This window comes from Pyxicephalus adspersus, chromosome Z, assembly GCF_032062135.1.
Source record: "Pyxicephalus adspersus chromosome Z, UCB_Pads_2.0, whole genome shotgun sequence".
Taxonomy (NCBI): domain Eukaryota; kingdom Metazoa; phylum Chordata; class Amphibia; order Anura; family Pyxicephalidae; genus Pyxicephalus; species Pyxicephalus adspersus.
This window is the reverse complement of record NC_092871.1, coordinates 9,771,509-9,795,124: the sequence shown is the minus strand read 5'-3', so window position 1 is coordinate 9,795,124 and position 23,616 is coordinate 9,771,509. Positions and strand designations below refer to the sequence as shown.

At 39.3% G+C, this 23,616-nt stretch overlaps 1 protein-coding gene and 1 long non-coding RNA gene across 3 annotated transcripts; one reads left to right on the top strand and one right to left on the bottom strand.

The window, feature by feature from the left end:
• Nucleotides 1-4,593: 4,593 nt before the first annotated feature.
• Nucleotides 4,594-8,982, top strand: LOC140343814 (uncharacterized). The gene is made up of 4 exons (XR_011923414.1): nt 4,594-4,783; nt 6,370-6,499; nt 7,403-7,522; nt 8,357-8,982. It is a non-coding gene; the product is annotated as an uncharacterized lncRNA (long non-coding RNA).
• A 4,027-nt stretch (nt 8,983-13,009) lies between these two features.
• On the bottom strand, nt 13,010-22,658 carry LOC140343971 (antigen-presenting glycoprotein CD1d-like). 2 transcript variants are annotated; one of them, XM_072430879.1, is made up of 6 exons: nt 22,515-22,658; nt 19,742-19,996; nt 18,252-18,533; nt 16,985-17,245; nt 16,348-16,453; nt 13,010-13,916 (listed from the first exon to the last, which is right to left on the bottom strand). In XM_072430879.1, exons 1-6 carry the CDS (start codon nt 22,576-22,578, stop codon nt 13,760-13,762), a joined length of 1,125 nt encoding a protein of 374 aa, XP_072286980.1. In that variant the 5' UTR covers nt 22,579-22,658; the 3' UTR covers nt 13,010-13,759. The 2 variants fall into 2 exon arrangements, with proteins under 2 accessions (XP_072286980.1, XP_072286981.1); XM_072430880.1 differs by having other exon boundaries at nt 13,010-13,913.
• Between the last annotated feature and the right edge of the window lie 958 nt (nt 22,659-23,616).

Below are 23,616 nucleotides of genomic sequence, written 5' to 3'. Positions count from 1 at the left end.
GGAATCCGGCTGGCAGTGAGGCGAGTGTATGCGCACACTCGAGCCCGGACCGCGGTAAACCGTGATCGATGGCCGCGCGTACTTTCGCGCTTCCAGCGAGCGAGGATTTTATTGATGAATCAGGGGCAAAGTGTCAGGAAGGTGAATGTTGCAGGAATGGGGAGGAAGGTAAGTTTTTAGCATGGCATGCTACACTTGGGTGTGTGTGCGGGGGATTTCTTAAATGATAAATTTACTACAATGGAACTTGTCCTTTAAGTCTGATAGTTTAGTAAACAAAGACACACCTTGTCTGTTTCCCAGATATGAAATGGTCTTTAGTTCTCAGCGTGTGATTAGAGGACAGACGTTTATTACAAGGGATGAATCTGTTCAGCTGGGACAACCTTCCACAATGATGGGGAATCAGCTCGTCTTTCTAATTCTAATGGCCATTCCATGGATCTGTGGTGTCTGTGCTGGTAAGATTAGTGTATGGAGTGTGTCTGTAGTAATCTAGAATACATTTTGTATGATAAATCATTTCTAAGGGTCTCAGTCTGACTAACCTGTACATGTGCACCCATGGTTTCAGTTAGTAAAGCAATGTTTGATTCTTCTGGTAGGCAACAAACCCATCCAAACCCAAATTTATTTTTTTATTCAGTTCACCAACCCTAAGATGTGGTGGCTGAATTTTAAGCTTTTTCCATTTAGTTTTAACCTGGCAATCCTGAAAATCCTTTCACATTTCTTGTTATTGGATGGATTGGAAGCTTATCTGTCCAATATATATGGAAGGAGCCATGGTTGTTCACCCAGACTGGACTTTAAACACGTCTTCCTTTCTTCATTCGTATTATATGGGGTGATGAGATTAGTCATTTACAGTACATAAAAAATAATTGTTTTGCTTTCTGTCCTGATTATAGGTTATAAGATCATTTTAGGCAAGATCAACAAGTATTTTCTTTACATGCTGAAAGTGTACTACCTATATATTTATTATTGAACTTAAGCTAGGAGTGGGCATAGATAGGAGCAAAGTGTGCTGTTACATGAGGGCCCCAAACTTTCCTCAGCCAACAGGGGGTCCCCACAAGCACCTCAAGTCAGTTCTGCACAGGGGCCCGCTGTTGGCTACTTCTGCCACTGGCTTAAGCTTCATACCCCTGCCAAGTGATTGTCACTGGAGATAAATGGCCGTTGTCATCTCAGGCCACCATTGGAAGTGACTAAACAAAGAAATAGAGAAACAGGAGTTTTGTTTTGACAATGAAATATCTATTGTGCATTATACAGGACAGTGGTAGCATTATTTAGAGTAGGAGTAAGGGTACAAGCTTAGTTTTCACAAACGTGCCCTTTCCCATTTCCAATGGGGACTGAGAGCTTTGTCCAGACAGAAATGAATCTGACAAAATTTGTATCATTCAAAGATGATTCTTTACCTTCGCTTTAAGGTGAGGGGAGAGGTTGCTGGTAGTTTTACAGGTAATTACCAGTAAGTTTTATAGGTAATTACCAGACGCTTTTCGCCCTCAGGCTTCCTCGGGGGTATTAGAGACCGTGATGGTACTGGATATCAGAAAGAATGATTAAAGTCACATTATTCATATAATAATATCAAGTTAAAGAATAATAAACATTGTGTTATGATTGAATAATGATGGAGTTGTTGTAGTTATTAATGTTTGGTGTATAATATGTATATATAATTATAAATTGTAGGGATATGCATGAAAACATATCAATAAATTTGGGTTTGATATTGAAAGAGAGTATAGATAAAACTAGGTAATCTCAGACTTATGTGGCATCTGTGATGGATATTGACTAGATAGCATAATAGTTTGGAAATTTAATATTGGATAGTTTCCTGGTAAGTAAAAAAGGAAGTGTAGAATGATCCCCCTATGTTGTTCATTAATCTGCCATGGCCAAGCGGGAACAGCTGCCATGCCCCCGTATGAAGGAGGTGCCTGCTTACTCATCCATTGAACAGAGCCATGTGTACCGCACTTGTTTGTTCTTCTGACACTGGAAACGGCCACAAAAAGATTGTTTCTAGCAACAATGGTTTGTGAAAAGAAAAAAAAACTAAAAAATGGAAAGAAGAAAACACACAGGGGAGGAGGGGTCCTTAAAAATATCCAAATGAATAGGAGCAGTCATGTCAATCTGGTATTTACTGATCTACATAAGACACTGTAGCTCTTATAGGAGCCTGACTCTTTGCAACCAGAATTATTTGTTGTGTTTCTATTGTTCATTTATCAGCACCAAGTCTCTCAATCCCCTGACGAAGCTCAGTAGGGTGAAACGCGTTGGAAACAGAGATAATGTTGACATTTCCAGACACTAGTTTTTAAACTTGTTATTATTATTATTTAACAGGATTTATATAGCGCCAACATATTACGCTGCGCTGTACATTAAATAGGGATTGCAAATGACAGACTAATACAGACAGTGATACAGGAGGAGAGGACCCTGACCAGAAGAGCTTATCATAGCATAGTAAAACTGTGTTAGATAGACCTAGCACAGTTGAACATAGGATAATCTAAAATAATAAAACTTAAAACTTTTTAGATATAAAAGCCTGTCTGTTCTATCCTTCTCTTCACTACTATGCCCATTACAAATGTTACTATTATGGTAATTCCCAAAGTTATTATCACAGTGCATGGGACCCGCTCACTTACTAATAAGTTTGTGACGGGACATTGTCACTGATTATGGATTTATATCGAGAGACAATGGGACTGATGATGCATCTGCTTTTACACATAAACTAACTTTAATTTTTAAGGCAGTTGGTATATAGTTGTGATTTTATTTCAAGAAAAGAACTTCGCGCAGGGTGCAAATAATGTGGTTATTTATATTGAACTCTTTATGGGAATAGCTTAGGGGAACTAATATACCCCTGTACTTATTCTCATGGAATGTTGATGGGAGGTCACCTATTAAAGGGAGCTTTTTAGAATTCATTCTAAGCCCCTTCCAACAATTCCCACAATTATCACCCTTTTTTGGAGAATGAATGTTAAGTGGCCCTGGCAATCCCAAAGCATTGGGCCTGGTATGGAAGAAGAAGGTGGGATGTGGGGTGGCACACATGCCCTCTCTTTCATGGCCTCCCTAGGCATCGTAAAAGCATATTATTTACCTTATTGGTGTATATTAACCTTTGTAATATATATTGTAAGATATTATTGTAAGCAGTGAAAAGATCCGCATAATTGTACTTTTTTTTTGTATTTGTGTGGCCAATATCCCTATGCCCATTTGCTGATGCTTCCCATATTTAAGCTTTTCTTTTAACTTCCATGTGATCTGGTAAAATCTCAGCATTTAGAATTCACCAGTTCTGTTCATTCCCTATAATATATACAGGGATCAGGAGGGGAAAAAAGGGTACTTCTGTACCGGGCCCTGACTTTTGCAATGCTGCAACATCTAGATATAATGGAGGGGAGCCCAGAACTTTAACCTAGTATGGGGCCCAGCAATTTCTGATGGCAGCCATAAATATAATAATGATTGGGCTAATATATTTACGCTAATTCGATCTTTTTTGTGCTATGTTGTTATTAACATCAACAAAAATAAGCATCGCTGACAACAATAAAAGATGATTATAACAATAGTACAATTCTTTTTCCCCATCAGACAGACACACTCACATATTCTTCACAACGGTCCTTAGTAAGCCTCTGCCAGGTCTTCCCCTGTACTCCACAAGAAGAGAAATGGACGGTGTGACCCTATACTGGTACGACAGCCATACCTGGCTCCTGGAAGTCCGAGCTCCCTGGTTTAAGAACGCCGGTGTCAACCTATGGAAAATGAACCTGCGTGAGATAAATTATCAGCGAAACATGCAAATATATTTACAGGCTCTGAATAACAGGCTGAACTCCAGCCAAGGTGAGTAGGAAAATGAGAGTTTCTGAGGATCATGAAATGTCATTCAGGAACAGATAAAATAATTGTTTGATATAATTTGTCGGCCATCAAATATCACCTGATATGTATTCTACTTTACCTGTCAATGTGAATGTGATAGAATGCTATAGACTATAGACTGTTCACTTACTAAGGTGCTTTATGACCTTGCAGGGATAATTCACTTATTCGCTTATTCAGTGATAGTTCTCTTTGCAAAGAATACCGAAAATGTCTTTGCATATGATTGGATGGTGGAAGTCAGCAGAAATTCAATAAAATAGTAACATTTTGCTAGGCAATAATTCACGTTACTTTGCAAACAGTCAATCTTTCATGCAACTTAACCCCAATATAAGTTTCTCTCTTTCAGATATTTTTGAAAAATTATTCTGTTCATATAAGTAATATTGGTGTGGCAAGAAAAAGAAGGGAAAGGTTAACTTTAGTTCCACTTTTTAACTGGTTTAAAATATTTGTTAATCTGGAATTAGAAATAATATAAGAAACCATAGAGAATGCAGATTTGCAGCAAACAGATACAGACAGTGACACGAGAGAAGGAGAGGACACTGCCCCAAAGAGCTTACAACCTAGGAGGTGGGGCAAGTATCACACAATAGGAGGGGGACATGTAGTGCTGGTAAATAGTGACCCAAGGACATCTCCTTGAAGTGGTGGATAAATGGGGGACAGGTACCAGAGGAGAAGATCCAGAAAGTGACCCTACCTTTCCCAGACCAAACCTTTCTGACCCTATCCACTCTCAATATAACACCAATTACAGAGGATCGATATACCTGCGAGGTCAACCACAGCAGCCTGAAAGTGGTGGTGAGACAACACTGGAGTAAGTACATTGTGGTAGGGCAAAGGGATATATTTCCATTTCCGTTGGCGCACCCATATTCTCAAAAAAATTCCTCAGAAACTTAAAACTTGGCAAGACCTTGTTCTAAGCATTTTTGTTGTAGGTAGAACTAAAAGTAGGGTGTTATGGGGTCTGTTCATAAAGCAGTGAATATGACATTCACTAAAACATTCCCAGGTGTAGTATCAGTTACTGCCATTGAAATGTTTCAGTGATTGTCAGATTCACAGGATTATAAATAGAGCCCTATGTGTTTTATATGGAATATATAATGTATACCAGTAAGATATACATCTATCCAAGTAACTAAGCCCTTGACTTGTCCAGTGTTAAAATGTGATCTCGGGTTATATATGCCAAATTAGTTTTTTGACTTGGCTAACTGTGGACTGATTTGGTCCATGGCTTGCCTTCTACAAACCCTTCAGGCACTGTACCTCCCGGTGATACCAGTGATGGGGCATTATTCCTCCCACTAAATATTAGTATGAAGCAAAATTCCTTTCACTGACACCAATAATGAAACACTATTGCTACCTAACACACCACAGATGGACACCTTCCCTCCCCCCTCTGGGCCCAATGATGGGCAATTTTCCTCCTGCTCATGCCAGTAAATGGTGCTGTTCCTCCCACTGACCCCAATGATGAGTACAATTACCCTACACAAATAATAGGCACTTTTCCCCCCACTGATACCAATGATAGGCGTTCTATTGTCATGATAGGTGCCATTAACAATGATGGGGCAATGTTCCTCCTACTGAACCCAATGATGGAGCAATATTCCTCCCAGTGACACCACTGATGGGGCGTTATTCCTCTCACTAATATTAGTAGAAAGCACTATTTCTTTCACAATGATGAGATACTAGTTCTCTAACTTGACACCACAAATTGGTACTATTCCTCCAACTGAAACCAACAATAGATAGTTTTCACCAATGATGGACACTTCTCCATCTATTGACCCCAATGCAGGGCACTGTTTCTCCCACGGACCCCAGTGATAATGATCCTATTCCCAATAAACCAGTGATGGAGCATTTGCACCCTTATAGTTTAAGGGACCAAGAACTGACCCTTTGTTTAGAAAGTTAGAGTAATGTTTCTCTATCCCTTTCTGAGAAAAAATATGTGTAGTTCCAATTCAGATGTGAGCTATACATCAGGAAATGAACAGGATACAGACAGCTTCTATTCTATATTTGGTTCTAGATCTATTGTGCAAAAAAAAAAGCTTGGAAGAAAATTGGAGCTCCTCACCCCCTTCTGGTTATAGCTGAAATGTTATTTAATTTATTATATTCCACGACATTCTGTCTTTGTGCACCACTTGTACTCCAGGGTTGTCATGCTAATTCACACTACAAGTGGTCTTTTCAACCTACGTTAGACCAAGTTGTGACCATAAAGTGAAAATGTGTGTACAGAGGCTTCAAATCAGCAGCAATGAATAACAAAAAAAGAAAATTAGGATTTCTTTTTTATTATTTTGATTTTGTATGGCTATTGTTATAACACAGTATTTTAGACTCACATGAATTGTAACTTATTCTTTGCAGAACTGGTTCAGCATTCTCTCTTGCAAGACACTGGGGGCCTCTCGTTTGAGATAGTGATCGTCCCTTCACTCACCGCTGTGCTTTTGTTTTCTCTGACCGTCCTCGGACTTGTAGCACTTGACAAAAAAAGGTACGGAGAACCTCAGCGCCCCTAACACACATATATGTAGTCAAGTGGAACTCCAGGCAGATAAAAAAAAAAACACAAATTAATAGAGATTTGTATTTAGTAATCATTAATTAAATGTACTTTTTAATGCAAACACTGTAAATACCTGAACATGCATGACAGTCATATTGTCCTCAGGATGGCTAAGAAGTTAAAGAAGAAGAAGTGACCAAAATTTTACAAAATGCAGAAAAACTAAATTAAAAGTTCAACTATGACCTTCTACCCTTTCTGTTCAGTATCAAGGCAGACAATGATTGGGCAGGAAAGCCCAGGTGGTCTTTCTTATAAAGCAATAAATTTTACATTATTTGCTATAGAATTAAACACCAACATTGAAAACACATAGAGCTGGAAGAATCTTCAACATAGAATGTTCGATGAATTTCAGGATCAACGTTTTATAAACAAACCTCAAAGATGTCCCTTTCTCTCAGGCCACTAGTTGGTGCTGTTTCCTCATATAAAGTGTATTACAAACGCTTTCCATCTAAAAGAGTTTATAACTTCATTGCACCATCTACTGGTGGGCAACAATGTTGCTGTCACGGTCCCTACGGTGACTGAAGTTAGAATATCCGTGAGACAAGCTGCACATGAGGTTATCTGACAGTCTCTTTGTTTTTACTTGTTTCTGTGTTGTTGTTTGTAATGACGATATGTTTATTCACATGCATTTTATTGGCTGCTCTGTTGATCACTGTTTTGAATATTAGCAGTGATGGCTGCATTTTTTGCCTTAGGTTTATGTGCAAATCAATGAAGTTTTTCTTTTTTTTAAGTAAAAATTGGCACATCAGTTTATATTTGCGTTGGTTTATATTTGAGTATATACTATGTAAAAAATATTATTTGTTTTTACAGAAGCTCTGCGAGCCTGAATGACTCTCACAACCCGCCAGTCTTTTTAATCACAGTGAAGAAATACAATCCCTTCGACCCGTCACCAATCCCTCCAATAAATGTTATAGGTAGTAACAATGTGTATGTATAATTTATCTAATTTATATGCTTTGTAGTTACTTTATATTTTAATTTGTTTTTAATAGGTCAGTGTCTGATAATGTCACAGTAGAGCTATCAACCAATAAAATACTGGACCAGGCACTGTGGGCTGATACCAGGAGATTTGGATTCAGTAAAAGTTGGCCAAGCATTGGTGTGCTGATGGCGGCTTTTCAGAGATTTTACCCCTATTCAATGCACTGCTTTTAGAACAAGCTCACCTTTAGTAAAGCTGCCCCATAAATGTACCCACAAATACCCTAAATGTCAGCCACTTACCTAAACACTAGAGGATGGCATGAGTATGGAATGGCCATGGAAATTGAATGAGCTGAACATGGCAAGAACTTTTGGGTTGGGTATGGCTTCCCAGTGAAGAACAATGGAGAAGAAGAACTAACTGTAAACATTCATTTCAATGGCTGCCACTCAGGTTGGGATTGATTCTTTAAATACAAGAACCTATAACAGTGTTTCTCAAGCTCTTTAACGCGGGGGGAACCCTTGAAATACCTTTCAGGTCCCAGGGAACCCTGGCTATAATTACTATATCCACAGCTTACATTACATTTGTTTGATGGTCAGTAGGAAGAATTCCTCTTACATTGCTGACCAGTGAAAAGAATATCACGCTTACCGATATCAAAAAAGATCATTGGTGTTGGTTAAACTGACTGTGAGGTACAAACTGCTCATTGTTTAAGGAACCTCTAGCAACTTCTGGAGGAACCCTGTTTGAGAAACTCTGGTGTAGAGCCATCACTGCACAGTAGTATGATCTCCATCAATCCACAATGTTGTTTTCTTATACAGATATGGTGAAACCACTTCCAAGACACCAGAACCTCCACCAGAATCCCATCACCAACAGCACCGGGCCAACACTTTACCATAGGGAGCAGAATATTTGTCTCTTTTTATTAAAGAAGCTCATGATGAGCCACCATATAACTAAATGTAAACCAGGACTGGGCTACCTTATTTCATTGATGGCTTTATCACTTATTTAAATCATCGACCCAGGACATTAAAGCTAAATTTGACACAACTGGCTATTAAGTTACCATTTTTACACATATTGTGCACAGCAAGATTTATGGTATCCACTACAAAAGTACAGGTAGGTCATGGCACACCACTGCCTGCTGATTGGCTTTTTAAAGACAGGTTCACTTTTATCCTACTGTCATTGGCTTTGTCTTTATTGTTTCCTTTTTAGAAAGAAATGTGTATTAAAGAAACTAAATTTTCTACAGGAGGAATAATATTTTAATGAGTAATTCTGCCATATTTGCTTTGTTACAAGCTTTTAGGTTCCAAATCATTTTTATCTAATCATGGTCATTAAAATGTATGATTTTTAAAATGTGTTTGTGAAAAGTTTTTGATTTCTGAAATGCAAATACAAGCAAAATAAAAAAAAAGCATTACAAATCTGATGGTGAAAAAGCTGATCTTCCCTTCAATCTGAAATGCTTTGCACCAGCTTTCACACACCGCAGGCAGAACCACTGTGAGTATTTTCCTTTAGCCACCACTTTAATAAAGGGTAATATTGGAACAAATGGATTTTGTTTTTCCAATTTATTGCAGGCGCTTGCTTGCAGTAATGTTGTTGTTTTTCAGATGCTGCATGCAGCATGTAAATGCGGTTCATCATTCCAATCACTAAAAATTAGGAAAGAAGAAACAGGGACCAGATCTAACAACAAATAATAATAATAATAATAAAAGGTATTACTGCTATACAGCCAATGCATGCTCTATAGATTTGCTTGGATGCTTTGCATTGTACAGTATTCTGCGTTTTTTTTTTATGCAAAGCGACATCTTCTGTGGAGGTCCCAGAATTACTTTCCATTTAAAACTATTAACATGGGAGTTTAAACTGAGCAGAAATAGTGGTATTAATTTGTCTTAATCTTTGGAATGGCCAGGACTGCCAGGAGGCAACGTGATCAGATTAAAGGCTGCTCAGCTGATCTTTATTGTGAATGATGAGTAGTGTTGGTGTTCGAATTCGGGTTGTCCTTATATTTGACCGGAATATGGCTGTTCGAATTTGGATAGACCCGACCCCAAAAACACGCGATTGGACAATAAAAATTCGGGAAAAAAATGTTAAAAATGAATTTTAAAGTAATTTATTGAGAGTTTGTAATTTTTTTAACTAACTTTTTTTTTTTTTTTTTTTTTTTTTACAGGTTTTCCCACAATGACTTTGATTCCTGGGGCTGTGCAGCCATGGGAATCCTCCTGTCATTGCGTGATCTCCGGGCACTATAAGTGATGAATGGGGACTTGTTCATCGGAGATCGTAGTGGAACTGCAGAGGTAATCTGCAGTTCAGCTACATTGTGACCTCACGTGGGAAACTGAACTGAAGATTACCTCTGCAGTTCCACCACAATGTCTGGGCACTACAGGTGATGAATAGAGACTTGTCCCCATTCATTACCTGTAGTGCCCTGTGTTGTTGGATAGAGAAACTCTATCTAAGAATACATAGTAGTAGCAAAGTGCGGCAAGAGCAATCGCTGCTACAGCGCTGTACTCTGTGTTGTTGGATAGAAGAAGAACAAGAACACATCCAACAAGTAAAGGAATGCAGGAGCCATCTGATTGCTCTTGCAGCCCTTAAAAAACCCTTAAAAAAACCCAAATTCTCACACTATTTATTTCAATGATGTTTGAATTCGGCATTTTAACACCCGGAGAATTTCTCACTATTCGATCGAATAGCCGTCGAATCGAATAGTGAGATATTCAACCAACACTAATGACGAGATTACAGAGAAGACAATTAGAATGTTATGATGGTATATTTCCTTACAGCTTCTTATACCTAATATCATGTATATCACAATGTGCTAGTACTGACACGTCTGTAATGTGCTTAAATAAAATTTTCCATTACCTGAAATTTTTTTTAAAATGTACTAAGAAAAACAAGGAATGGAAGTTTATTGAGTTTCCTTACACATTGTACCAACACTCAGGAATAATTGGAGGGGAAAGTCTAGGATGGGATAAGGATTTTCATTATACTTCGAAATGTTGTACAAGCCAAAGAGAACCATAGTAATAAAATGTGTATTCTACCCCCAGAGACACATAATGTCTCATCTTCTTCTCCGGCTCATATAGAAAAGCCGAAGAACACAGCTATGGTGGTTAAACTGTAACCAATCAGAGGAGAGACGCTTTATTTCTTTTATCAGCCGCCATCAGATGTGTTTATTATGGGAATTGAAAAGCAAATGCTTGTAAGCTTTCGGCAAGGTCCTTTGCTCCTGTTTCATTGTTTGTATCAGTCTGTCATTTGCTACCCCTATTTAATGTACAGCACTGCAATATATGTTGGTGCTATATAAATACTGTTTATTATTATTATTATTAATAATAATAATAATAACAACAATAATACATAATAGAAAGGTGTCTGCACTGCCATTGGAACCAAGGGGGCCTTTATTACATGACATCTTATATATATGGGGTAACTGGGAAGGAAAGGGGGATAGAGGGACTTGGTTCTGAAAAGGAAAAGTCCCTCTAAACCAGTGTCAATTGAAAGTTAAAATCTGCTAATAAAGTATCTTATAGATAAATTGAAATTCAGGGATTTCTATAAGAACATAGTTTCCAACATGAATTCCGCCCAGGACAGGAATTATATATGTAGGCGGAATGGCGGACATGGCGGAACCTGATCTCCCTCCCCAGTGGGAACACATCATTGTTCTTCGTCTCCCTCTGGAAAAAATGTCCCTCTATCCAGCAATTAGCTTTCTTTTCCCATAGATAGAATCATAGAACTGGATATTCAAAGCTCAATTCTCAAGAATGTTTACAATGTACAAACTGGTCCTCCAGATAATTTACAGAGGAAACAGCTCTGTCTGCAGCCGCAGTACCTTATTTCTGCCACAAGATGTCCTCATGCTCCCAGGTTGAATATAGCCCAGCAATCATGCAACTTAAAAATAAAAAAATAATATATATATATAAATATATATATATCACTCATAGCTTAAGTGGCTGATGAAGGGCTTATTAACCTGGAGTTGAGCTTTTTATTGAAGTACATTTTGATAGATTTCATGTTAGGGGTATGCATACTAAGTAAAGTGTAGCACTTATTTATCTTATATATTTCCTGTCCTATATATTAACTTTCACACAGGTCACAGTTCTCTCCTGACAATGTTTCCATCTCTCCACAAGGATAGAAGCATCTTTGTTCAGGCATCAGAGAGGGTCTAAAAATTGTCCTGAGATGCTGGCTCATGAGATGACACAATCATATACATTTTGCTGCATTTGAATGTATAATTCATCTCTCTCTATACAAATCTCCATCCTAATACCCCCCCTTCTCTGTTCTCTTTTTTATTCTTGTCTGTCCTCTCTCCCTCTCTCTCTCTCTTTGGGCCTGATTTATCAAAGCTCTAAGGCTGGGGAGGATACACTTTCATCAGTGAGGATGGGTGATCCAGTAAACCAGGATTGGATTTGGTCCTGGATTAAAAACTTTTGCTAACAAATAGCAAATCACTTTTTAAAAAAATCCATTTCAGGTTTGCTGGATCACCCAGATTTTACTGATGAAAGTGCATCATCTCCAGCCTTAGAGAGTTTTCATAAATCAGGCCCATTGTCTTTCTTTCTCTTCACTCTCTCCCCCTCTCTGTCTCTCCCTCCCTCTCTCTTTCTCTCTGTCTGTCTCTCTCTCTCCTTCTTATCCCTCCTTCTCTCCTCTCTCTTCTCCCCCTTCTCTCCTACGTCTCCCTTCTATGTTTTCTCTCTCATCCCCTTTTTATCTACCTCTCCTAATTTCTTTTCTTTTGCTCCTTTTGTTTTCTTTCTTTCTTTCTTTTCTTTTTCTTTCTTTATCTTTCTTTTCTTTTTTATCTTTCTTTTCTTTCTTTCTTTCCTTTTCATACCCCTCTTTCTCCCCTATCTACCTCTCTTTTTTATCTCTCTCTTTCTCTCATTTCCCCCCCGTCTCCCTCTCTCCCCCTATATCTTCCCCCCTCTTTCTCCTCATCCCCTCTCTTCCCTCTCCATCCCCACTTCTTTTTTTCCTCCTTCCCTCACTGTTTTTGTCTCTCACTTTTGCCTTCTCTGTCCCCTTTCCCATTCTACCCCCCCCCCTTTAACAAAGACTGGTATTGTTGGGGGGGGGGGCACAAGCAAACTGGCCTAGGGGAGCAAAATGTCTAAATATAGCCATTCATTTTACCTGGCACATATTCTGTGAACCAATGGGTCAGTGCTATGATAGACTTCAAATAATTCCAGGTGATCCTGCCATGAAGGTCTATGATCAGGCACTTCCCTTTACAGGGTAACAATGCTCTTTTTCTGTTTCCCAACTGCTCAGATGGGTGACAATGAAGCTTATTTTGGAAGAACTGGAACAGAGAGGTTCAGAAAAGCAGGACTTTCAAGGGCTTACTAATATCATATAACAACATTTTATTTCAAACATTTCAAGATAATGTGTTCCAAAAAACCAATTCAGCATCAGTATAGCTATGGTTAATAGATCTCAATATTATCAATACCTTTTGAAACAATAATTCACCCCTCCAAACGGAAAATCTCTCACAAATTCATTGTACAGTGGAGGGTTTTCGTTTGACGCGTTTCGCAGCAATTTTAGCTGCTTCCTCAGGAATGATTGGCAGGTTGGATAACAAAGTTGAACTTGTAGTTTCAAGATTACACTCCACTGATATACGGATGCTGGGGGCGCAGGGACAACAGGACACCACTGGGCTAAATAACAAAGGAACAATTTGTGAATCATCCAAGTAGAAGTGTGGTAGAAGTTCATCCCATCCAGATAAAGATGAATCCAATCAAAGGAAATAGAAAGCCCTGATAGGTAAATAATGTGGAAGCCCAAACAGGATTAGAGCTATGTCCTGAGCAATGAAGCTTAGGTTGGATCATGCGTTGACCAATACCACCTGTGCTATGATGGTGAGATCTCCATGCCGTTTCACAATCTCATCCATTCATGATTCTCTCCACTAGTGTGCGCTATACTATACCTTCACATTCATGTTTAAAAAATTTGCACATATATAAAATACAATTGACTGTCATTTATTGAGAAATACATATTTTGAATAAAAAAAGTGTACATGAAAAGTAAAACCCCCTGATATGTACATTATATTGCTCATATTATATACTGAACATGAACTAAGAATGAGGGAGATGTGTGCAGGACCCCAAACTTTGTTCCCCATTGCAGAAAATTTGTGTCTGGTCCCAGTCTGTGCTTGGCCCCAGTCCATCTCCATGTGTTTTCCTCCAGGATAGTCTGTCCATGGTTGTCCCAATGATGGAATCATATCTTCTGTTAAATATAAAAAACATGTAAGCAGTTTCGCAGTTTTATAGACGCGTTTTGCAGAATCTAAGTCGGCTTCCTCAGGACAGACATATGAGACTGGCATGCAGGGAACCAACGTACGCCCTCGGGCTTCCCCCAAAACAATACAGCTCTGGATACACAAAAGGGCAGCAAGAGGGCTGAGATATATACAAATGGTATTAAATACATCAGCATAGAATTCTCTCTTTGATCCTGAACTGAATAGGTGCTGCTGGTGCTCACTGCTTTCCCGGCCCCCTTGTTGCCTTCTTGTGTATCCACAGCTGTCATTATTGTTTTTGGGGAAACCCCAGGGCTTACATTGCTTCTCTGCATTCCAGGCTCATATGTGTATCCTGAGGAAGCAGACTTAGGTCCTTGGAACGCGTCAAGAATGACTAAGACAATGTAATGTCCTATTGTTGTAGTCAAATTGATTTTTAAAGTCTTTGATCGTCTGTAAAATCTGTTTTAAAAAAGCGATATGTTATATTGGTGGTTATCCAATCAAATAAAGTTTTGCTGCCATTTTTAAACTAATTCAAAAGGTGGATGATGCCTGAAAAGTTCCAATCTTCTTTGCTTTTCCTTAAATATTGTCACTATTAAGGAGATGTGGCATCAATTAATGGTGCATAGTTGGAATAATTTCTTATAATATTTTGTGTTTGAATCCAGTAAACTCATTGAAGCCAAATCACTTGGCTGGCAAGGTCCAGCCAGAGTTCCTATTGACTGGTGGTTGGCAAGGGTGGTTTATGGCAATGTCCAGTTGAACCAACCTTGGAATCAAATTTAAACTTCATCCCTTTTGCCATTCTTTCTTCTAATCACACATTCTAAAAAAAGAATAAAGCAATTCCTTGTGGGGTTAGTGACAATCTCATCAAATAATCTCCATGGTTCCTTGCCAGCCAATAAAGGAAAGACTATATAGACCATGACCAAGCTAGGAAGAAAGTGCTCCAGGATTGGGGCGGCTCAGTCCATCTGCATGGAGCTGAATGCTTTTCTAGAAGCATAGAATATACCCAAGTGATAAAGACAGCAGAGGTAGTTGATCCAGGGAACATCTGATTGTGATCAGGAAGGAAATTTTGTTTTCCCTCTGTTGGATTAAATTGCACCAGCCGACATAAGGTTTTTTTTTGCCTTCCTCTGGATCATGTCAGTTGAGAAGTCCATGTTGTATCAAATATACATTGTTCCAACATTTTGAATGTGTTGCAAGTTATACAGCTCTTGTAACATTAGAATATTTTAGTCACCACCTGTCCCATTTATGTCTCCCATACCCTCAGTACTTACACTCTCATTTTCATTGTTAGAATGTCACATATGGCTATTTGTGAGTTCCCTTAAGTGGCCACACATTGAGCTTGATTTATGAAAACTCTTCACTCACTGATAAACGATAGACCATCACAGGAGAACCTGGGAGATCCTGCAAACCTGCAATGGAATCCTAATCATTTGCTATTATTTGGTAAATAAATTGCTCCTACTTTCTGCTCAAAAGAGCGCTCAAAACCCATTTTTTCAAACTTGCCTACCCGTCTTCTTCTGTCTTTTGAAACCACCACTACTTCCCACCACTACATATCTCCCATCCTATTGTGTGTGAAATTCCCCCACCTACTAGATTGTAAGCTCTTTGGGGCAGGGTTCTCTCCTCCTGTATCACTGTCTGTATTAGTCTGTCATTTGCAATCCCTATTTAATGTACAGCGCTGCGTAATAGGTTGGCGCTATATAAATTTTGTTTATTATTAAAAATAATATTATTAAAATGTTTTCAATCTTGGACCAGATCCCTTTCAGGTTTACTGGATCACCTATTTTCCTCTATGACAGTCTATCTTCTCTAGTCTTGAAGAGTTTTCATAAATCAGGGCCATTGTTTCAGAAAAATATGATATAATGATGTTTAATGAAAAAATGATTTTTTTTAGTGCTATAAAACGTGTTGAGATTTGATTTTAGCTTTTCCATTTACTGATTTCCCATCCCACTGAACTGCCCTTCTCGGGCGTAATGCTACATGCAGAATCTCACCAGCAATAACCCAAAGGAGAATTATTACATTTTGGTACCAGAAGGTGCCACTTCCTGACAAATGTGTGACTTCTGTTTCCAGAGATGTGCTTGCCAGTCTTTAATTGGCATTCACCTTGCCATGTATACTAATCACAGAAACACAATTTTTTCCCCTACTTGCCCCATAGATATCTGCATGCTTGTTTCATGCTGGGACTACAGAAACCGAACAAACGGCTTTATATCCAGCAGTTCAAATTATTTCATTATTCTCCCAGTGATGGGTCCATTTTAAGTGAAGTACCAATGGACCTGGGTGGTTCTATTTGAAGCAAGAATAGATTGGACTTCTTGTTTGGAGGTAACTCCATCTCACCTGCGCTTTCTGAGCTTCACCACCAAATATGCCAGGCCGACTACAGCCACAACAATCACAACACTGATCCCTATGAACAGGCCATTTGATGTGTGATGTTTCTTTTCTGCAAAGAAAATTAAAAAAAGGTCAGGTGTTAAATCACAAAATGTGTTAAACCTTAATAAACAACTATAGTTTTCTTCTTTTTGGTTAAATACACATATTGTGGGCAGCATGGTGGCTCAGTGGTTAGCACTCTGGCCTTTGCAGCACTAGGTCCCAGGTTTGAATCTCGGCCAGGACACTATCTGCATGGAGTTTGCAGGTTCTCCTTGTGTTTGTGGGTTTCCTCTAGATTCTCCGGTTTCCTCCCACAGGTTAATTGGCTTCCCCTAAAATTGACCTTTGCCTATATTAAAGACATATGACTGTGGTAGGGACATTAGATTGTGAGCTCCTTTGTGACATCACTATGGACATTGTACAGCGCTATGTAATATGTTGGCGCTGTATAAATAATATTGTATGTTTGATAACAACCAAGAGAACAGAGCTGGATGTAACAATCAGGGGAGGTCACGCGCCTTGGAACATTTCATAAGTTCCCTATGGATATTTTTCCATACAATTTACACATGATTTGTAGATCACCCACCCAGATAGACTATGATCGGCTCCTTCAAGCTGCTATGTTCTACCCGGCAGTAGACCCATTGTTGTTTTGTACTGTCTATATTGGTCAGCACCGTTATCTGGTAAGTGTCATCTCCATTAGGGAGAGTCTCAGTTAACATCATATCCGCCATTTTGTTCTCTTTCCACAAGCTTACATTTATTGGCCTTGGATAGAAGCCGGTCGCCATACACATGACCTCTGTACCCGAGGATTGGCTGGTAATGAAGACCTGAGGCTGGACTGAGACACACGAAGGGAAAACAAGACACGTTACAATAGGAAAGACACATATGGGACTTGGATGAGCATAGTCATTTCCATGTTATAGATTACAGGAAGGACAATAGTGGTGAGAATATAGGGACACATATGTGGTATGTAATGTTTGTAGCATATGTGTATAACCTGGATGATCCAGCAAACTAGGAATGAGTCAGGTCATTTGCAAACTAAAATAAAATGAACATGAGGAAATCAAAGAGGTTATTATTAGAATACAGGATAGTTGTTCGAGGTTTACTGGTTTATCTATTCTAGATCCTCAACAAAACATCTAGTACCTACAAATTTATGTGGGACATAGGGTTTCCTTCCCTGACTCCCACTAATTAGTTTAGAATTTTTGTGTTGTTGTCTTCAGTATATTAGAACCAGCACTCCCTCACCCCCTATGACAGCCTAGGTTTGGATGATGCGTCTTTCATCTCCATAGACTAGTGACTAGGGATGAGCCAAATCTTCCTCGAACTTCCGATGGTTCAGGGAAATTTCGTCGAACCTATTTTGCTGGGAATCCTCTTGTTTGTGATCCCCAGGGCACTAGAGGTTAATTATCCTCTAGTGCCACGGATCGCACACTGTTCTCACACTAGAGGTTCAAAACACTAGACGTTTAAAACCTCTAGTGCTCCCTGATTGGCTGAGGAAAGCTTTCAGCCATTAGCACAAGAGGTTGTGAATGGGGAGACTTGTCCCTATTTAACCTCTAGTGCCGGGGATTACACACTGAGCTGATCAATGAATGTAGCCCACGCTGCATTCATTAATCAGCACAGCCCGCTTTTTTTTTTTTAAATTTGAGGTCGATTGGTGAATTTACACCGGCCCATCTCGCTTACAATTTCGGTAGGCGAGAACGGCCGAATTTGCTCGCTCGCCCATCCCTACTAGTGAGATCTATTGGCAGAAAGGAACAACTGCAGGCATTTTCCCTTTTTTTCCTTGAAGCTTTCAATATGTTACTCACACTTTTTTGAGAAGGCTTCCTTTACAGACGACGAAAATATTTGGGCAAGCTCTTGACACAAGTTCTGTAAGTTATTTGCTATCTGCTTCATAATGTCAGCATCCTCCTGCAAGATTTTCTGTGCAGCCTTGGCTAAAGGTTGGCTGTTTTCTGCTTCCCACATTCTTGTTGTCAAATTTAGGTGCACTACAGATTGTCCTTCTTTAGCCAGCCTGTAAGTAAAGCCTTCGGTGTCATTGAAGATTGTGGTGCATCGTAGAAAGCATTGGACGGTGAACACACCTGTGATAGAAAAATTCGAAGTTACCTTCAGAACAAATTTTCAGGATCTCTAGAGCCGTTACAATAGTTTGCGTTAAGGATGATTCATAAAACATCAAGCATTCACAAAACAAGTTTTTTTTTGTTTATATTTGAATTATTTTTTAAACTGTATTTATTATTTTGCTGTTTCATGTTATGTTTTAATACACAGAGCTTAGTGTAGGTGTGGTTCATGTTTACATTTATTTTTCCTGTTGTGTTATGTTATTCTAAAAAGTACAAAAAGGTGGAAGATGTCTCTAATTCCCTAAATCCCTAAATTACAAGGGATCAAACATTTAAGAGTCTGGTTAGAAAAGGGGAAACCCCTTTTTTTAATTCAAATAAAGATTAGATAAACCAACATATATCTTTAAAGCAGAACTATATTACCAAAACATAACTTTATAGATGGAAAGGCGTCAATCTCTCTGCGATCCTTGTCCAGTTGGTTGGCACCACATCATCTTCCTTCTTTGTTCTGACGCAGACTGGACACCAGGCACAGCCATCTTTTTCCTCTTCTTCCAGGTTCTTCTTACCATGCCACCCAATCTGACACTGCACAGGCGTGAGATTTACACTTCCTTTTACAGTAGAAGCCCCTTCTGTGCATGCCCGAGATCAGAAGGAACAGCCGGCAGCCTCCTGGGGTACATACGTCTCGTTGGATGTGCCCTCCCCATTCAGTCTTTACCAACAGGACAGAAGGGGTGAGATCTCCCCTTATAGTTAAATAAAAGAAATGTTTAGAAAAAAAAAACATTTTTTTATCTACCTGTTTGTGTAAATAAAAAATTGTGGTAAAAGGTTCCCTTTAAGGAATGCAATTTAAAGGATTTTATCTGAGTTCAGCATTTTCTCCTATCCCTGTGCTGGCAGCAGAATAGAATATTCAAATATAATATAGACTCACACGTGTTGATGCAGCCTGATGCATTACAGTAATAAAGAAACAAAGCATCAGTAACATACTTACATAGCTAGGGACTAAAGAAAGACACAAATCCATCAAGTTCAACCACAAGAAAGAAATGTGAAAAATCAATGCTATAAAACCTACATCACCTATAAAACATGCTTATTCTTGACAGAAATCTACGCGTGCAGTTATATGCACAGATGATCCAGAGGAAGGTGAAAAAACTAACACAAAGCTATATTTTATTCTCCTGAAGCTCACTCACCTGTAATCCCGTAGTTTTTCCTGATTTCATTGAGTTTTAAAATGAAAGCAGAGAAGTATTTGTTTAGAAATATATTGAATGTGCTCCAGTAATCGTCGCTCTCCTTTCCCTTTGCCCAGCTCTTCTTGAATACAAACACTGGAGTGTTGTAGGTAGCTGCTACCTGAATGCCTTCTATCTCTATGGAACTCCAATAAGTAATATTCCCATCAGTGGAACCTTGGTAAGTCTGTAGCCAATCCATCTTGACATAGTCTGAGGAGTACAGAATTTATTATTCTTTACTATTGTGATCAATGGCATGAATTGTGCTTTTCCATGTAATTTCTTTATGTTATATCGAAGATAATGATTAGTTTGAATATTGAGTTTGAAAAATTGAGTTTTTTTTAAAGCTGAACTCCAGCCAAACATAAAAGACACAAATGAATGCAGCTCAGTATTCACTTTTATCACCCTCTTGTGATTCCCAGTACAGTACAGTGCAGAAAATGGGGGGTAGAAGCAACAAAACAAGCCAATCAGAGGTGCTATAGTGTAAGAATCATGCTGAAAGGAAGAAAGAACAAGAGAGATGAGCTGTTTCCTTGAACTGTCCAATCACAAGACCTCCCCACCAAGGAACGTGAAACAGTAGGTCACCTGTACGACCCAACTGAATGGAATCTGTTGGCAAGTAAAATTGTATTTACATTCTTTTTTTTATCTGCTGGTTAACTGGAGCTTAAGGAAAGTAAACATAAGCCTGCAGCAAGAAAAGAGAGAAGGAGAGGTCAAGGTGAGGTTAGGAAGGGATTGGTGGGGTCAGACTGTTTTGGGTGGAGCCTGAATGGGGTAAAAGTATAAAGGATAGGTGAAAAGAAGGGGCTAGAACATTGTAGCTTAGGAAATGTTTTCCCACCCACCCATGCCTCAGTTTGGTGCTTTGTCAGGGGGACGGAAGCGGGTGTGTGAATTGAGGGTTGTTGGGGTCTTGGAGGGCAAGGCTCTTGGTAAATGTTTTGTAGGGTAAATCATTGTAGTGTGGTGAACCATAGGTGTGTAGAGAAATAAGGTGTGAGTTGGTGGTCTCCATGTAAAATAAGGCCTGGAGATGAAGGTAACATAGTGGAATGTAGGCTGGGGGTCTGCATGTGCACAGGAGGATCGGAATGGAAAGGTAATTGGTGGTGGGGAATTGGCGGGATGGGGAGTAGAAAAAGGGAAAATAAGAAAATAGGAATTAGAGGGTATCTCTTACTGGGACAGCGAGGACGAAAGTTCCCCACCCAACCTCCCAACAGAGGGTACGAGAATGGGGGTTTGTGGTTTTTTTGGGATTGGCAGTTTGTGGTCCTTGAGGAATATTTTTGGGTTATGCTTGGGAGAACCCATTTGGAGTAGGAGCCCTGGAAGTGTTTAATGTCAGGAGGCGGTGTACCCAAAAAAGAGTATATGGGTTTTGGAGGGCTGCAAAATATTTTGAACAGGCAGGTAAGTTTTTTTTATTGCAGAAAAGAAATCTCCTACCTCTTCTGCGATAAAGAATCTGCCTATAACGCAGCTTTTTTTATTTAATTATAATGCAAGCTGATAAAATACTTCCAATGTGATCTGCACACAAATAAATATGAACTTGGCTCGCTCAGGGAAGGTAAGGGGTTGGTTCTATATTAAGAAAATGATGCAGAAGAAGCAGGGGTAAACATAAGTCAAAATCCACATAGTTGTCTGATACATAGTGTTGAAAAAGTATCCAGTGGGGTGCAGAGTCTGGCAGATGGAGGCGCAGTGGAGTGAATGTACCAGCTAGAGGATCATGTAGATTTTTACTTATGTTTACCATTGAGGAATCCCTTTTAGAATACCCTACAACCTGCTGCAACTTAACACTCACCACAAGCCCCCTAAGGAAGCCATCAGGCGAAACGTGTTGGAAAACATAATGTTTTCTTCTTTTGTATCTACTTGCGATTCTTATAATTAGAGATCCCCTGTATAGTGAATAGGTCGCAAATAGGAATGATCTATACCATACTGTATGAATATTTTCCACACAGCAAAATATATTTATCATCTATATTTTTCATTGGAAAACCCATGTTACTTCTGACTCATTGTTGTATTATTACTATTTAATTTCTGGGTTTGGCAAAATTCTTGAAGACTTTGGAGGATAGTTAGACTACCTTTTTACTTTTCACCATGAAGGGGTCGGTTCCATTTATGAGGCTGACTGTGTAATAACTGGAATGGATACTATCTTTGACAATCATATACACAAGTTACTAAATGACTACATTCTTTACTACTGCAGGGTTGATGGAAGATACCCAAAGACAAAAGAAGCCTATGCTTTGCCCCGTACAAATGTTAGGTGCTGCACACACAGGCATTTTGACTTATAGAGAGGTAAGGGAGGAGGAGCGGGCAGCCCCCTGCTGTGATCTTCTTGGTCCAGTTGGAGAGATCCCAACCCTCGATCCTACCACCATCTCTATATAGGGTTCCTGCTTTGATTTTCTTCATTTTGCAATACATTAACTTACAATGTGTGTGCATGCTCTGACATACTGCTTGTGTTTGTCTAAGTATAAAGAACAACACAAAGGGACTAATCAGTCATTACAATTAAGGGCAAGAGAAAGAATACAGTTGAGTCCAACGGGTTAAAAAATTAGCCAATACTAATAGTTTACTGATCTATAGGAGATATCAAAGCTGCAAAAAAATTGCAGTGTCAAATGGCCAGATTTTGCTACTAAACTAAAGCAAGTTCATGAAATGTACTTACCGGTAACTATGGAGGTCAGGAATAAGTAGAAGCATAAAGTAACCATTGGGAGAAATACTTTCATCCTTTCTCCTTTTTAAAAAGCTGAGTGACCAGACCACTCTGCTAAATTGTGCACAGCGAAAATTAGAAGAAGCACAAGGAAAGGTGTAAACTGAAATAAAGTCTCTCATTTCCTGTATAGAGAGGATGCACATGCCACAGCTGTTCCAAGTTCAACATTAGTGGTTAAATTATAATTGGCCATCAGCCACTGACATATGTTTATAGATCGGGTTGCCCTGAGTTCACAGAAATGATAGTTTCCTTTGGTGCAATCATTACTCCAATTTGAAATAAATAGGTAATGACTAGGGGTAAGTTTAAGATTTGCTGCTACTATGGGTTTCTGGGGAATCCAAGGAATTTAAAAATGTGTACTAGGTGAATCCTGTGGGATTCATGAAAATTGCAAATTGTGCACTTTTGTCTGAAAACTAGGTAAGTTGTAAGGATGGGTTTATGGTGGCTATATTGTCTTACAAATGGTGGGGACAGTTTTTTGTATAGGGACAGATACTTTTTAATTTTTAGGTGTTTTGCATAAATTCATGTATGTGGTTTTCCGCTCCTTTTCCAAACTTTATTGGGATTTACTGCAAAGTTTGCAAATGGATTTACTCTTTTCAAGTTATAAAAGAATAATTTTGAATTGGAGGCAGCATGTTGTTGGTTTCTTATATTTAAAACTGAACACAAAAACTATGCTAAACTGAATGCACAAGTGGCCACAGCGAAATTAAACTATACTTTCCCCGCCCCGTAGCGAGGCAGCTGGCTGCCTCTCCCCTGAGGGGGGGGTACAAGAGGCAAACATAGTAGTGCACGGGCCTCTTACAGCAGGACCCTTGGGCTGTGCTGTACTGTGCACGCCCGCAGGAATGCTGAGGGCGCGTGCAGTACTGTGCAAGGCTGCAGGGATGCTGGGGGTACAGTTCGGCTGAACAGTAATTTGGCCGGGATGAATCCCTCTGCCAGTGAGAGAAGACACGCTGCGAGCAGAGCCGGGGCAGCCCCGGCCATGCTGTCTGCTGCAGTGGTCTCCTCCACCCTGCCCGCGATC